General features: G+C 36.3%; 1 protein-coding gene across 1 annotated transcript; it reads right to left on the reverse strand.

Annotated features, from left to right (window-relative positions):
• Window positions 1–3,920: 3,920 nt before the first annotated feature.
• Window positions 3,921–13,690, reverse strand: LOC18103410 (G-type lectin S-receptor-like serine/threonine-protein kinase At4g27290). Its single transcript, XM_024592102.2, has 7 exons — window positions 12,305–13,690; window positions 11,756–11,887; window positions 11,417–11,562; window positions 11,004–11,214; window positions 5,146–5,383; window positions 4,915–5,065; window positions 3,921–4,687 (listed from the first exon to the last, which is right to left on the reverse strand). Exons 1-7 carry the CDS (start codon window positions 13,569–13,571, stop codon window positions 4,382–4,384), a joined length of 2,451 nt encoding a protein of 816 aa, XP_024447870.2. The 5' UTR covers window positions 13,572–13,690; the 3' UTR covers window positions 3,921–4,381.
• Window positions 13,691–13,949: the final 259 nt, after the last annotated feature.

Here is a 13,949-nt window from a genome sequence, read left to right on the forward strand (position 1 = left end):
CCAATTTCTTTCAATAAATCAAGACGTTAAGAGTCTTTTATCAATGTCAATAATGTAATCTGTTAAGTATCAGAAGAAGCAAAAAGGAAATTTAAAATTGAGTAGATAACGAATATACTTAAATTATAGGAAAATTAAGCCATAGCAAAAGGTTCGAAGAATCAAGCCTTTCCTTGCGGCACTACACAGTATGGATTGGAGCGACTGAACCCAGCACTTCCCGGTAAATTCGTCACCTCAGTTTTCGTAAAAAATTTTAGAACTCTCTATCATTGAGCTCCCAGAAACAAAGCAAAACATGCATAACATTGAGAAGACAAGAAGAAAACGACAAAGGAACGCACACCATATGTAACAATATCTCTTATGAGAAAAAAGTAAAATGGTTCCAGGGAACATTGTAAGAAGCACCAATCAATTTTTTATTTGTTCAATTTTGTTTTTTACTATGCTATTTCTTTAAATAAATTTATTGACAGCTCCATTTTGAAAAAAAAAAAAAAACCTCTTACTTAAAGCCCTCGTCTCCAATCCCTATAAAGTACATGGGCTATGCCTAGTTGTTCACTACACGTTGTCTTGGTCTTCCAGTTCAAATACCAGACATGGAACCTTCTAAAAACAAAAGAACATGCCCTAAAGAATTCTCACCTTTTCCTTTCTTTTGCTGTTTATGCTCTCTCAAAGTCGTTGATTTTTTAAGAGATCGTCACTTAAAAGTCCGCTAGTGTTCGACAAATGTCCTCAACGAGGAAAATGCCAGGAGATCCTTCTCTCAACGCGGGCACAACACAATTCTGAAAGCACTGGCAACAGCACTGCATGCCAGCTGTTTAGTCCTACAGGCAAGTGTACCATCATGGAAGGTGAGAAACAGCCTATGCTTCATCTTTTTCATCTCAATGTGTTCTATTAATAAATGGAAGTGACATGCAAACAAATTTATGAAGCGTTTTGCTAACTTACTTTTATTGGAACTTGTCCTTCGACTGTTCGACAATTAGAAAAGTCCAGGTATACACAATATGACATATTAGGAATCACATTAGAAAGTTATTAAGTGTAATTTATATAATTTTTTAATATATTTTTAAGTAAAAGTCTTGTATAAGTTATTGTATATTTAATTTTTATTGAATAAAATATAAATAATAAAATTTAAACTCGTGATAGATTGATCAACAAAACTCTGATATAAAATAAAAAAATTATCTAAACCTAATAAATTAAATTTTTAAATAAAATGATTCTTTGAAAATAAAAAGGACCTAGAAGTAACTATAGCTAAAAAAAAATGATCACCCAATAATCAACATCACAGAGAAGGTAATTTATCTTGCTTTTAACAATGAAATCGAGCATTCGTTAATTAGTTGAATATATATGGATTGTTCAGGATAGATGAACAACTTGCTTCAATCAGTTCACTTCCCGTGAAAAAACATGGTTGTTTAAGCAGAAGATGGAAGTGCATCATTACTACCTAACATCAGAACTGCATATGACATGTTTGGCCTATTTTATGGATTTGTGAATGAAAAGTTGTTTCTATTAAAACTTTACTTAAAATAAAGTTGTGTATTTTTAATTTAGAAAGTTGTAATTTTTTTATTTTAAAAGTTACGTTAAAATTAGTTGTTAGAATTGCCATTTACATAGAAGTTAAGTTTATATGTCAATTATATGTATTTATCTGTGTAAATATATACTCTTCTTGAAAAATAAATAGTTTATCTATTGTTATCAAATTGAATATCTTATTGTGTTGGAAAAAAGGAGATAAGAAAGGCAGTGCATATAAATTACTTACAAGTCAAGTCAAGTTTATCTGTCAATTATATGTATTTATCTGTGTGGATATACACTCTACTTGAAAAACAAATAGTTCATCTCATTTAGGTATTGGTTCGGGTGTTGCCTCTTTTATTATACCTTATGCATTTCCTTTGAGACCCAGCAAATTGTATTGTTACTTGGAGCTTGCTTGGTGAGTAAATTTTGACTTTTAAACTGTTCTCAAGTAATTTCATTATGGAAGTCCGAAACATATATATATGATGAAAAACAAATTTGGAACTTTAAATTGTGTCTTAGTTCTCCCCTTTTTGACAAGGTTTTTATGATGACGTTTCAGGGAGGACAATCTAATCACGAGGAGGCATGTCCCTGTTAAGAAAAATTACATGAGTAAATTGGTGAATAGCTAGGCTATTAAGAATCTTGAAATTCATATGGGTGTTAGTCTTGATTGTAGACGCTTCTTGATGAATGAATTATGAATCAAGGATACAAAATATAGGAGCCAATCCCTACTAAAGGTTCATCAATATTGAAAATAACTAAGGAAGCTGGCAAACATGATTTTGGTTCTATGCACCGATGGTACTGGTAACTTGATGCAGACCGGGTAGCAAGACTCATATTTAAGACACCCAAAAACAATAAAAAAGGCTTGACATTGCTGAGTCATAAATTTCACAACTGGGCACTTTAAGTTTCTTATGTAACGATTGGAGTTTCATTCCCGTTTCCTCATGTAGCTTTTATTTCCCTAATTAATTTGGGGTTGTTTGCTTTAGAAGTCTAAGAGTTTAATTTTCTTTCCGTTTCTCCATTCAGCTTTTATTTCCTAGTTAATGCAGGATTGTTTCCTGATCTAAGGGAGTTGTTTTTAGGAGTCTAAGAGGTCAGTTCCTCTATTTATTTGATGGTAATCGCTTTGCGACAGGTATGATGGAATAAAAATAAAAAAAACTTCTTTGAGTAGTTAACTCAAAAATCTCTCTTTATCTGTTTTTCTGCGGAATTACAGATCGAATAAACCCTTGTGTGTTGGAACGCGTGTGAGTTCCGTTCTAGCCTGCATCATAACTGATTTGTTCTTAAGGTGATAAGAAATATAGGATGATGCTACCTTATTGCCAAACCGATGAACTTTGCCAACAGAAAGTGATTGTGTTTTTCATTATTTCTCGCTGTTCTTAAATCCCTTTTTCGGACTAGGAAGACGCCAATATTTCGACAACAATGCAGGCTCCCAAATGATGGATAAAATTTCTTCACAATGTATGAAGAGGTTTTTGAGACATTTGATTCGATGGGATTGCAAGAGAACCTTCTGATGGCCATCTTTGTCTGTGGTAGGTATTGACTAGCTTAATATCTTCACATGTTCTTTCATTTGGCTTCTTAATCAGTCGATGTTAAGATATGACAGTCTTAGTTGCAGTAGCAAACCTGTTCTTTAGTTTCCTTTGTTTTGCATTCTGATTTTAACTGATTCTTTACGTGCCCATTCTCAATGGATTTAAAAATCCATGTCTGCTGGAGCCATGATATTTGACCTATGAATACTGTTTGCTTATTGGAGAACTTATATTTTGACAGCATTTATAACATTGTTATGGAGATCAAATGATAGAAAAAGATTTTCTGAATTGCCTATAATTTGTGGTCTCAGCTAAAATAGAGGAAATTTTCTGATGGCCAAGAATATATTGACTCTAATACAGCTTGTAGAGAGCACAAGTAGCTCTCTCTCTCTTTTTCCTTTGAACTCTCTTTTGCTTGGCTTGATGGTTTAAAGAGACTTGTCCTCATTACAAAATGAAGTTTTCCCTTTAAGCTCGATGGTCTTTGATTTGGTTCTGAGTATATTTTATACCTTTTATGATGATTTAACTTTGCTTATTTGTTTCAGCAGCCAAATATCCCGAACCTTTTGATGAGCAATAATGTAGTGTGCGGGAACATGTACAGAATATGTTACAACAATATGCCAAAACAAAGAATATGGGTGCAATGGAACAGTGTCTTTTCACCCTGTGCATGCCCTCTTCCAGGCTGGAACTATGCTGGCTCATCTAAACAATTGTTATTATCACTTCAGCAGCTAACATTAGGACTGTGGAAGGCATTTTAGGTACAACATTCCTTTGCCTGTCTCATTAAGGGTGAATGAATAATTCCTTGTTCTTCAAGAAGAGGAAGATGGTGTTCTTTTTCTCCTCAACAAGGGCATTGAGAGCATTGGCAATGTAGCAATCGTAAAAAATCGTAACCTGTATTGGATGCAACTTTGGCTACAAAATTGGTGGCCATGCTTTCTTGGGTTCTTACATGTATGAAAAACTGAAAACTAGTTTGGAAGATTTTGGTTTTTAGTTAATTCAAAAAAAATTAATGACTCTTTATTTTAGAGAGTATGAATGTGATAATATTTTTTAGATAGCTAGTTTAAATGGTTTTTAGCTATTTTAGCTAGGCAATAAAGAGCATAGATGCTTGTTAACAAACATAAAAAGGACTGAGAAGTATATATAGCTTTCTAAAACACGATCACCCAGCGCCAGCAGCATGTCAGGACCTCACAAAGGGTAATCTATCTTGCCTCTAAGACTGAAATTGAACATTCGTTAGCTGAAGACGGTTTGCTCATGCTGGAAGAATAACTTGCTTCAAAAAGATCCCTTTCCGTGAAAAAACCTGGATGTTTAGGCTGAGGCAGTGCATCATTATTACCTAACATCAAAACTGCACATGACATGTTTGGCCTATCTTCTGGTCTGTCTTGCACGCAAAGTAGAGCCACGTGAATCGAACGCAGCACTTCAGATGAATAGCATGTTATAGCTATTGATTCTGCTGCCAGTTCCAAAGGCCTGCCTTCCATAAACAGTCTCCAAGCCTGGTAAACAAACCGAGGTATAAATACAATTTCATTAAAAAATATTTACAAATTTGGTCTCTAGAAACTAGAGGATCCAAATGATATTGCGTACCGTTGTCAGACTGGATGAATTTTCAAACTTTCTACAATTTTTTAATGTATTGCAAGTGTCTAAGTGAACCTAACGTTGGCACACAAAAGTTAAATGAAATGAAGAGTCTAAGTAACATGATTTTAACACTTACATGCCCAAGAAGGTTCATGTGGTGGTCTGGATGACTGAATCCTCTGTTCCTGCTCCCACACACTATCTCAAGCACCAATACACCAAAGCTAAAGACATCTGATTTTAGTGAGTAGAGCCCAAATTTTGCATACTCAGGGGAAATGTAGCCACTGCACATATTCGTTTGTAGAATGTTAAGTTGTGTTTGTGAGAACGGAAGATAAAATTGTATGATGGATGACAAACTTACTAAGTTCCGACCACTTTATTTGTATTGGCTTCAATTTCATTTCCTCCCAAACTTCTAGCCAGGCCAAAGTCTGAAATTTTTGGGTTCAGTTCATAATCCAATAAAATATTGTCGGCTTTAAGATCTCTATGAATTACTCTTAGTCTTGAATCTTGGTGAAGATAAAGGAGTCCTCGAGCAATCCCGTTGATAATGTTGTAGCGCATGGGCCAATCTAGAAGCAATCTGTGTCTTTCATCTGCCAAATTTTCGCCCAAATCTATTTATTCTAGCTCTTATCAGATTCCTAAATGCATATGAAAAACTTGGAGAAATGGTAATGCAAACTTAATACTTGATGAAGTTTCAATTAAAATTACTGATAGATAAGCCAGCATGCGTGACTATGGAAGTGGAGGAACACTTCCCTCCAGGCTGGTTTCCCAACGGTTGTGAAGGAAGCACAGCAAATGGTTGTTTTATTCGGTGCGCCTATGGTTTCCTGTTACTTCGGGTTACTTGTGATTGATCTACAAAACTTATTTTTTAGCCATAGGCCTATAGCTCATAGCATCATTTACTAGGAGTTGGTTTCAGTGCTTGTACAATGACGGCACGAAAGTGCAACAATTGGAAAGAATTTCTAGGGTGTTCCATAATCTGTAGTGTATGACTAGTTATATCTAATAACTATAGAAGTCTACTGATTTTCGGCAGAATTATTGCAGAAGCAAATCTGCAGAGGTCATATCTGTTGAAGTTTGGTACCTAAGCTAGAACATTATTATCTAGTTGTTAGCTGAGATTACTATCTAGATTAGGATATGGTTTTAATTCTTTTGTTAAGTTTATCTAGGATTAAACTAACTTGTAAACATCTCCTTAAAATAAAGGAGAAGTTGGCTGGTACGTTTCTAGAGTTTGTTTCTCTTTGTAATTCTGTTTTTCTTTTCCTATAAATAAAAGGGCATGGGATGGCAGTAACCAACTACTCAATTCTGCTCTTTGTTCTTTATACTTAAATACTAAGTTCTGTGTTCTTTCTTTTGTTCTTTTCCATCGTGGACTTAGTTCTTTGTTCTTTTCTCTTTTATCAGCAAACATAAGGCAGTTCTTTATATTTCTACAATTGGTATTAGAGCATCCTTAGGATCTTTGAAGGGCTTTCTTGTGAGTGAGAAACACGAGAGTACAGAGTGGATAAATCAAAGTTTTTACTTTGAGGGTTGGTGAGTGAAAAACACGAGAGAATAAAGTGAGTTTTTTTTTTAATGGATTCTGCAAGTTTTTCACCAAAAACACCATTGTTTACAGGACAGAATTTTGGTGTGTGGGCTGTAAAAATAGAAACCTATCTCAAAGCTCTTGATTTATGGGAGATAGTGGAAAGTGATAGGCAACCTACTCCTTTAGGTAACAATCCCACAATTGCACAGATGAAGTTCTTTAATGAAGAAAAGGCAAAGAGATTCAAAGCTCTTTCTTGTCTTCATAGTGCTGTAAGTGAAGACATCTTCACAAGGATCATGGCATGCAAATCTGCCAAGGAAACATGGGATAAATTAAAAGCAGAGTTCCATGGTGATGAGAAGTCAAGAAGGATGCAGATTCTGAATCTGAGAAGACAATTCGAAGGTCTGAAGATGAAAGAAAATGAGAGCATCAAAGATTTCTCTTCTCAAATTTCAAAACTTGTGAATCAAGTAAGACTTTTGGGAGAAGATTTTCCAGACTCTAGAATTGTAGAGAAAGTCCTGGTGAGTTTGCCAGAAAATTTTGAACATAAAATCTGTTCTTTAGAAGATTCTAAAGATTTTTCTGAAATGAGCTTGCAAGAACTGGTAAATGCATTGCAAGCTGTGGAGCAAAGGCAAGCATATAGACAAGAAGGATCAAGTGAAGGAGCTCTAGTAGCAGTTTACAAGGATAAGAGTCGGGCTAAGAACATTTTCAGAAATAATCAAGAAGGAAAAAGAGAAAAAGGGAGAAGCTGGAAATCTGCTAACTGGCAACAGAACATCAATAACAGCTTCATGAGGGGGAAAGAGAAGAAAGAGCATTTTCCTGCTTGCAAATACTGTCAGAAAACTAATCATCTTGAAGCATGGTGTTGGCTCAAGAATGCTCAATGCCGAAACTGCAAGCAATTTGGGCACATCCAAAGATTTTGCAAAAATAAAACAGAAGCTGAACAACAAGCTCAAGTAGCCGATTGTTCAGAAGTCAAAGAAGATCTTTTATTCATGGTCACAATTGAGGACATGTGTAATTCAGTAGAGCCAAAGGACTCATCATGGCTCATTGATAGCGGCTGCACTAACCATATGACAGCAGACTTAAGCTTATTCAAAGACTTGGATAAAAGCTACCTATCTAAAGTCAGAATTGGCAATGGAGACTTTGTGAAGGTTGAAGGAAAAGGAGCAATTGCAGTAGAAACACTGTCAGGTACAAAAATTCTTAAAAATGTTCTTTATGTGCCTAAGATCAACCAAAATCTAGTTAGTGTGGGTCAATTGATTGAATCTGGCTATTCAATAGTCTTTAATGATGGAGTGTGTGACATTAAAGATAAAAATGGAGTACTTTTACTTTCTGCAAAAATGATGAACCGAAGCTTTAATGTTAACTGGAAGGAAGTATGTTTGAGTGCCAATACCTATGAGAACAATGAATCTGTTCTTTGGCACAAAAGGTTGGGACACTTCAACTATACAACTCTAAAAAGAATGGCTGACCAGCAGATGACTCACGGGTTACCAGATATTCAAGAACAGCAAATTATTTGTGAAGCTTGTCAGCTGGGAAAACAAACCAGAACTGTGTTTCCTGACAATGCATATAGGGCAGTGTCAAAACTCCAGCTTGTACACACAGATGTGTGTGGACCTATGCACAATGAATCATTAAATGGTTCAAAGTATTTTCTTCTATTTATTGATGATTTTAGTAGGTACTGCTGGGTTTACTTTCTAAAATCCAAAGCTGATGTGTTTGCTGAGTTTGTTAAGTTCAAGGCAGCAGTTGAACTAGAAATAGGAAACAAATTGAAGATATTGAGATCTGACAATGGAGGAGAGTATACCTCTCGACAATTTGAAGCATACCTTGCTAAAGAAGGGATTAAACACCAGCTGACTATTCCCTACACACCACAGCAGAATGGTGTAAGTGAAAGAAGAAACCGAACATTGATGGAGATGGCAAGATGTTTGCTATATGAGAAGAAGCTGCCATTGAATTTCTGGGCAGAAGCAGTAAACACAGCATCATATCTTATAAACCGAATGGCTTCAAGAGTTTTAACAGATAAAACTCCTTATGAACTCTGGTATGGTTTTAAACCTAGTATTGATCATTTAAAGGTGTTTGGTAGTATTTGTTATGTTATGAAACCTGAAGTTGGAAGAAGAAAACTTGATCAAAAGGCTGATATAGGGATCTTTATAGGCTATAGTACAACATCTAAGGCTTATAAAATTTATGATCTGAATTTTAACAAAGTTGTGGTTGCTAGAAATGTCAAAGTTGTAGAAAATGTTACTTGGGATTGGAAAAATTCATCAGGTGAAGGATCAAAACAGATACAACAAACTGAGTGGGATGCTGCAGAGAATATTGATGATCAACCAGTAAAGGGAACAAGATCTCTATCAGATATCTATAGCAGGTGCAATGTAGCTGAGGCAGAACCTGTAGATGTTGAAGAAGCTATGAATTCTCAAGTTTGGATAGCAGCAATGAAGGAGGAGCTTGCAATGATAGACAAAAATCAAACATGGATGCTAGTTGACAGACCAACTCATAAGAAGGTAATTGGAGTGAAATGGATTTTCAAAACGAAATTAAATGCAGATGGTAAGATCAACAAGCATAAAGCCAGACTTGTAGTGAAAGGATATTCACAAGAGGCAGGGATCGACTTCACAGAAACTTTTGCTCCAGTTTCCAGACATGAAACAATGAAGCTCCTGCTTGCTCTAGCAGCACAAAACGGTTGGTATATATTTCAATTGGATGTTAAATCTGCATTTTTGAATGGTGTGCTAAATGAAGAGATTTATGTTGAGCAACCTGCTGGTTTTGAAAAATCAAATTCAACAAACAAAGTTTATTTACTGAAGAAGGCATTGTATGGATTGAAACAAGCTCCTAGAGCTTGGTATAGCAGGTTAGATAATAATCTTTTAAGCCTGGGATTTAACAGGAGCATGAATGAGGTAACTTTATATGTGAAGCATGCTGATGGACATAAACTCATTGTATCAGTTTATGTTGATGATTTGCTAATCACAGGGGACAAGGAGCAGCTTGTAGAGGAATTCAAAACCAATATGAAAGACATGTTTGAGATGAATGAACTTGGTTTGTTGACATATTTTTTAGGAATGGAAGTAACTAAGTCTGATCAAGGTTACTTTCTTTGTCAAAAACGTTTTTCCTTGAAAATACTGGACAATTTTGCAATGAGCAAATGCAAGCCAGTAAGCACACCTATGATACAGGGGCAGAAGCTAATGAAAGAAGATGGATCTCCAAAAGCTGATGGGAAAGTTTATAGGAGTCTAATTGGGAGTTTGCTATATTTAACAGCCACACGTCCTGACATTCAATTTGCTGTAAATTATCTTTCCAGGTTCATGCAAGAGCCAAGTCAAAACCACTTTGTGGCAGCTAAGAGAGTATTAAGATATTTGAGAGGGACTGCAGGTTTTGGCATACATTTTGTGAAGTCCAGCTCAATCAATCTTGTTGGATTTTCAGACAGTGACTGGGGAGGAAGTGATGAAGGAATGATGAGTACTTCAGGCTACTGTTTTGCTGTGGGAAAGAGTGTGTTTTGCTGGAATTCAAAGAAACAATCGGTGGTGGCTCATTCTACAGCAGAGGCTGAATATATAGCTGCTTATGTAGCAGCAAAACAACTTATATGGCTGAGGAAGATGCTAAGTGACTTAGATTGCAATCAACAAAATCCCACAACATTGTTTTGTGACAACACATCAGCTATAGCCATTTCTAAAAATTCTGTTTTTCATGATAGAACCAAGCACATGAAAATCAAATATCATGCAATCAGGCAGTTTCAGCAAGAAGGAGAACTGGAACTATGCTACTGCACTTCTGAAGATCAACTAGCAGATTTTTTCACCAAACCGTTGGCTAAAACCAGGTTTGAAGATCTGAGGGCAAGAATTGGAATGACTAGCTTTGGAACCAAGGAGGAGTGTTGAAGTTTGGTACCTAAGCTAGAACAGGATTACTTAGCAGTAATCTACTGCATGATTATCTAGTTGTTAGCTGAGATTACTATCTAGATTAGGATATGGTTTTAATTCTTTTGTTAAGTTTATCTAGGATTAAACTAACTTGTAAACATCTCCTTAAAATAAAGGAGAAGTTGGCTGGTACGTTTCTAGAGTTTGTTTCTCTTTGTAATTCTGTTTTTCTTTTCCTATAAATAAAAGGGCATGGGATGGCAGTAACCAACTACTCAATTCTGCTCTTTGTTCTTTATACTTAAATACTAAGTTCTGTGTTCTTTCTTTTGTTCTTTTCCATCGTGGACTTAGTTCTTTGTTTTTTTCTCTTTTATCAGCAAACATAAGGCAGTTCTTTATATTTCTACAATATCAGCAGAAATGTCAGTGACGTCCCTAAAGTTAAGGGATGTATTACAAGCTTTAAGCGTTTTAGGTGAAAGCTTTCTAGATAGAATGATCTACAAATAATGTCTTTTCTGCCTATAAATATCTTGCAAAATGAGTTCTGCGACGTTGAAGGAAAAATGCATATCAAATAAGCCTTTTTACTTCCCTTCTCTGCTGAAAATTTCATGTTATTTACAGAACTAGCATAGGGTTTTGAGATATTCATACCAAAAATGAAGAAGTCCAAGCTTTTGTTAGGACAAAACTCGTAGATCAAAATCATCTCATCTTCTTCAATGCTGCATCCTAGAAGCTTCACTAGATTCCGATGCTGAAGTTTCACGATATGCTTGACTTCATTTTTGAACTCATCAAGTCCTTGTCTTGAATTCTTGGAGAGTCTCTTCACAGCTATTTCTCGTCCATCTTTCAATGCTCCCTGCAAATATTCTCTCATAATCATAAGCAACAGTTTGTCTTGAGAAACCTGTAATATATGGTGCGTACAATGCCGCATAATACTTGCATCTGTTGGAAAATCTAATGTCGGAACACTTTCCTAACAGTCATTATGTATGCTTAGAAAGTCTCTGTCCATTGGAAGCCAACAAATTGCTTATTGTTTATAGGTCAGCTATTACCTTGTAAACAGGTCCGAAACCCCCTTCTCCAAGTTTATTGTCAGCAGAAAAGTTATTTGTTGCACAAGCCACTATACCCAAATCAAACAACGGTAAGTCCAGATCCTCTTTCATGTGCTTCTTACGTGAACTTCTTCCCAAAGCACCTGCCATTTGTCATGCAAGTAGAAATCTTGTGAATAACAAGAAGCAGGGGATCTGATCTATTGTCAGTTATACTAAATTTTCTTTTAGACATCTATAAAAGGAGGTCCTAAAATCGCAAAAAAACTAAACTTCCCATCCTAAAATCAGCAGATCGAGCCATGAGTAATTAGAAGCTCATGGTGAATAACGTACTGTTTTTTTTCTTCCAAACATACAAGACCAAGGCTAGGCCGAGGAACAGAATTGTTGCAGACAACACTGTGCTTACTATGATCCTTCTCTTCACTTTGGATTTAGTATTCATCTTCGCACCATCACCATAATCTACACCATGGAAGAGAAAAAAAAAAGGAGTTAGAGGACAATGCCCATCGCATTTACTTATTATTTTAGTATGACTGGAAACGTTTCATTACATACCAGGATAATTCTACTCTAGGCAGAGCAAATCAGTCTATGATGTTAGAAAGTGATGTATCATCTCAATGATTTTATATGCTGAAAGCTCTTATAAGCCAAATGATATTTTGAGCTGTGCTTGCCAAGTTATCATGCTATATACATAGATTAGCACATGCTTAAATTCATACAAAGGAAGTTTCATAGCATCATCTGACAAGATGTTCTGTAAAACTATGATGTATATGATGAAGATTTGCTTTTAATTCATTTGATTTCCATCTTAGATCTTGCTAGAGTGCAATTGCTATCAACTTTTCTAGACTGAGGATAAATTCATACCTAGTTCTGATACAGCCATCCGTATATAAACATCTATATCGTTTTCATGAAGTATTCTGATATCAATCAGGTCACCGAACCAAAGCAAGCACCCACTTCCTCCATCCCTGATGTCCAAATTTGAATATGCTGAACAGCTGCAGTTCGTTAAGCAAGTGTTTTTGCAGTCCTCCAGGTTCATACTCGTGTTAAACCATGATGTTTTTGTCTCGGGCAACCTCACTGCGGAGAGCTTTCTAAACCCATCACCTGAACAATTTAGTGGAGTCTTTCTAACACAACCTTTTGACCAATCCATCATGTTCCAGTCTCTTGAAACATTAGGTATAAATCCATTCAAGCAATCACAGATTGGAGAGTTGTTAATATTACAGATACTATTTAAACCACACAGTGCATAACGGTCACAATGATCTGTATTTGGTGCCCCGTATAATAACCAACTTTGTTTCTGCTCAATCCACTTGAGGTTGTGGATATCACCATTTTGACTTTGCACGACCCTCCAATGTGTTGAATTATTGGTTAGATGCTCTGTATAATATACCTCCTTCTCATTGGAAACAAATTCAAATTTGTATATGGGATTCGGTTTTAAAGAGGGCATGCCACTGAACCGCAGACCATTCCACGGTCCAGACCGGTACAGGACTTTTGACTTTTCCATCACTAGTATCTCTGTGTATCCATAAGGAACAAGTTTACATGTAACATTACCTTTAGAAGGATCATCAGGTGACTTCCATGCTGTCAGGTACCAGTCCATGCCTGTTACTTTATTCCGTCCTAGCTTCATTTCTGGCAGTAGTGTATTACCTGGATGTTGAAAACTTTGCCACAAGGTGTTCTCCAGGTTGTTATCGCCCTTCTCTTTGACGACAAGGTTTCCTGAGTCCAAAAGCCGTGCAACAGGATTCCTTACAGGTGTTGAGGTACTGGAAGACCAGACTACACTCCCGCTCCGATTGAGAAGGACAAGAATTCCTTCGTCTGTAAGCCGTAGAACTCCTGATAAATCGTTGAGTGGAATCTCTGTGTTGGCAACCCAAACTATTGTCTGCACAGATATTTTTCCGTACCATATCCCCAAGTATCGGTTTTTTGATTTTCCTGGGCTGAAAAATCCTAATACATAGGTTCTTTCAGCAGAAGTTATGGTATCTCCATCTCTAATGTACTGAGTGGTGTTTATGGTGTCAATACCTGTGGCTGTTTCTAGAACAAGCAACATAGAGGAGCAAAAAAGAAGTATAGGTATGTAAGCCATAGGTAAACTCGTGATTTTTCTGTAGCTCACTTAGCGTACTTTAGAACGGCTTGCTTAGATGTGAAAGTATTCGGTTTTGAAGAGGAGCACAACACAATCAGTCTGCAAGAGGAGCAGTGATAAATTTTAGAGGTAAGCGCCAGTAAACTTTATTTGCAGATAAGGACATGTGAGATTGATAGTCAAGACTAGAGAAAGTTGATGGATTAGCCGGTGGTAACGTGTAAAAATAAAATAAAAATAGATTTTTCAAAAATAAAAAACTCTTGCCACGTGGAAGTATCACACGCAGCCACCCTCTCTGGCCGTGTGGGCCTAGCACCCGTGGCCAGGCCAACCCTCTCTCTCCTTGTTTTTTCTTGTTTTCTCTCTCTCTTA

This window comes from Populus trichocarpa, chromosome 11 (genome assembly GCF_000002775.5).
Source record: "Populus trichocarpa isolate Nisqually-1 chromosome 11, P.trichocarpa_v4.1, whole genome shotgun sequence".
Lineage (NCBI taxonomy): Eukaryota > Viridiplantae > Streptophyta > Magnoliopsida > Malpighiales > Salicaceae > Populus > Populus trichocarpa.

Coding starts and splice junctions, on each gene's coding strand:
- LOC18103410 (XM_024592102.2), bottom strand. CDS start 13,571: ATGGCTTACATACCTATACTTCTTTTTTGCTCCTCTATGTTGCTTGTT. Junction 5,066..5,145: donor AATAAAGTGGTCGGAACTTA/GTAAGTTTGTCA, acceptor GAATATGTGCAG/TGGCTACATTTCCCCTGAGT. Junction 4,688..4,914: donor ACATGAACCTTCTTGGGCAT/GTAAGTGTTAAA, acceptor TTTGTTTACCAG/GCTTGGAGACTGTTTATGGA.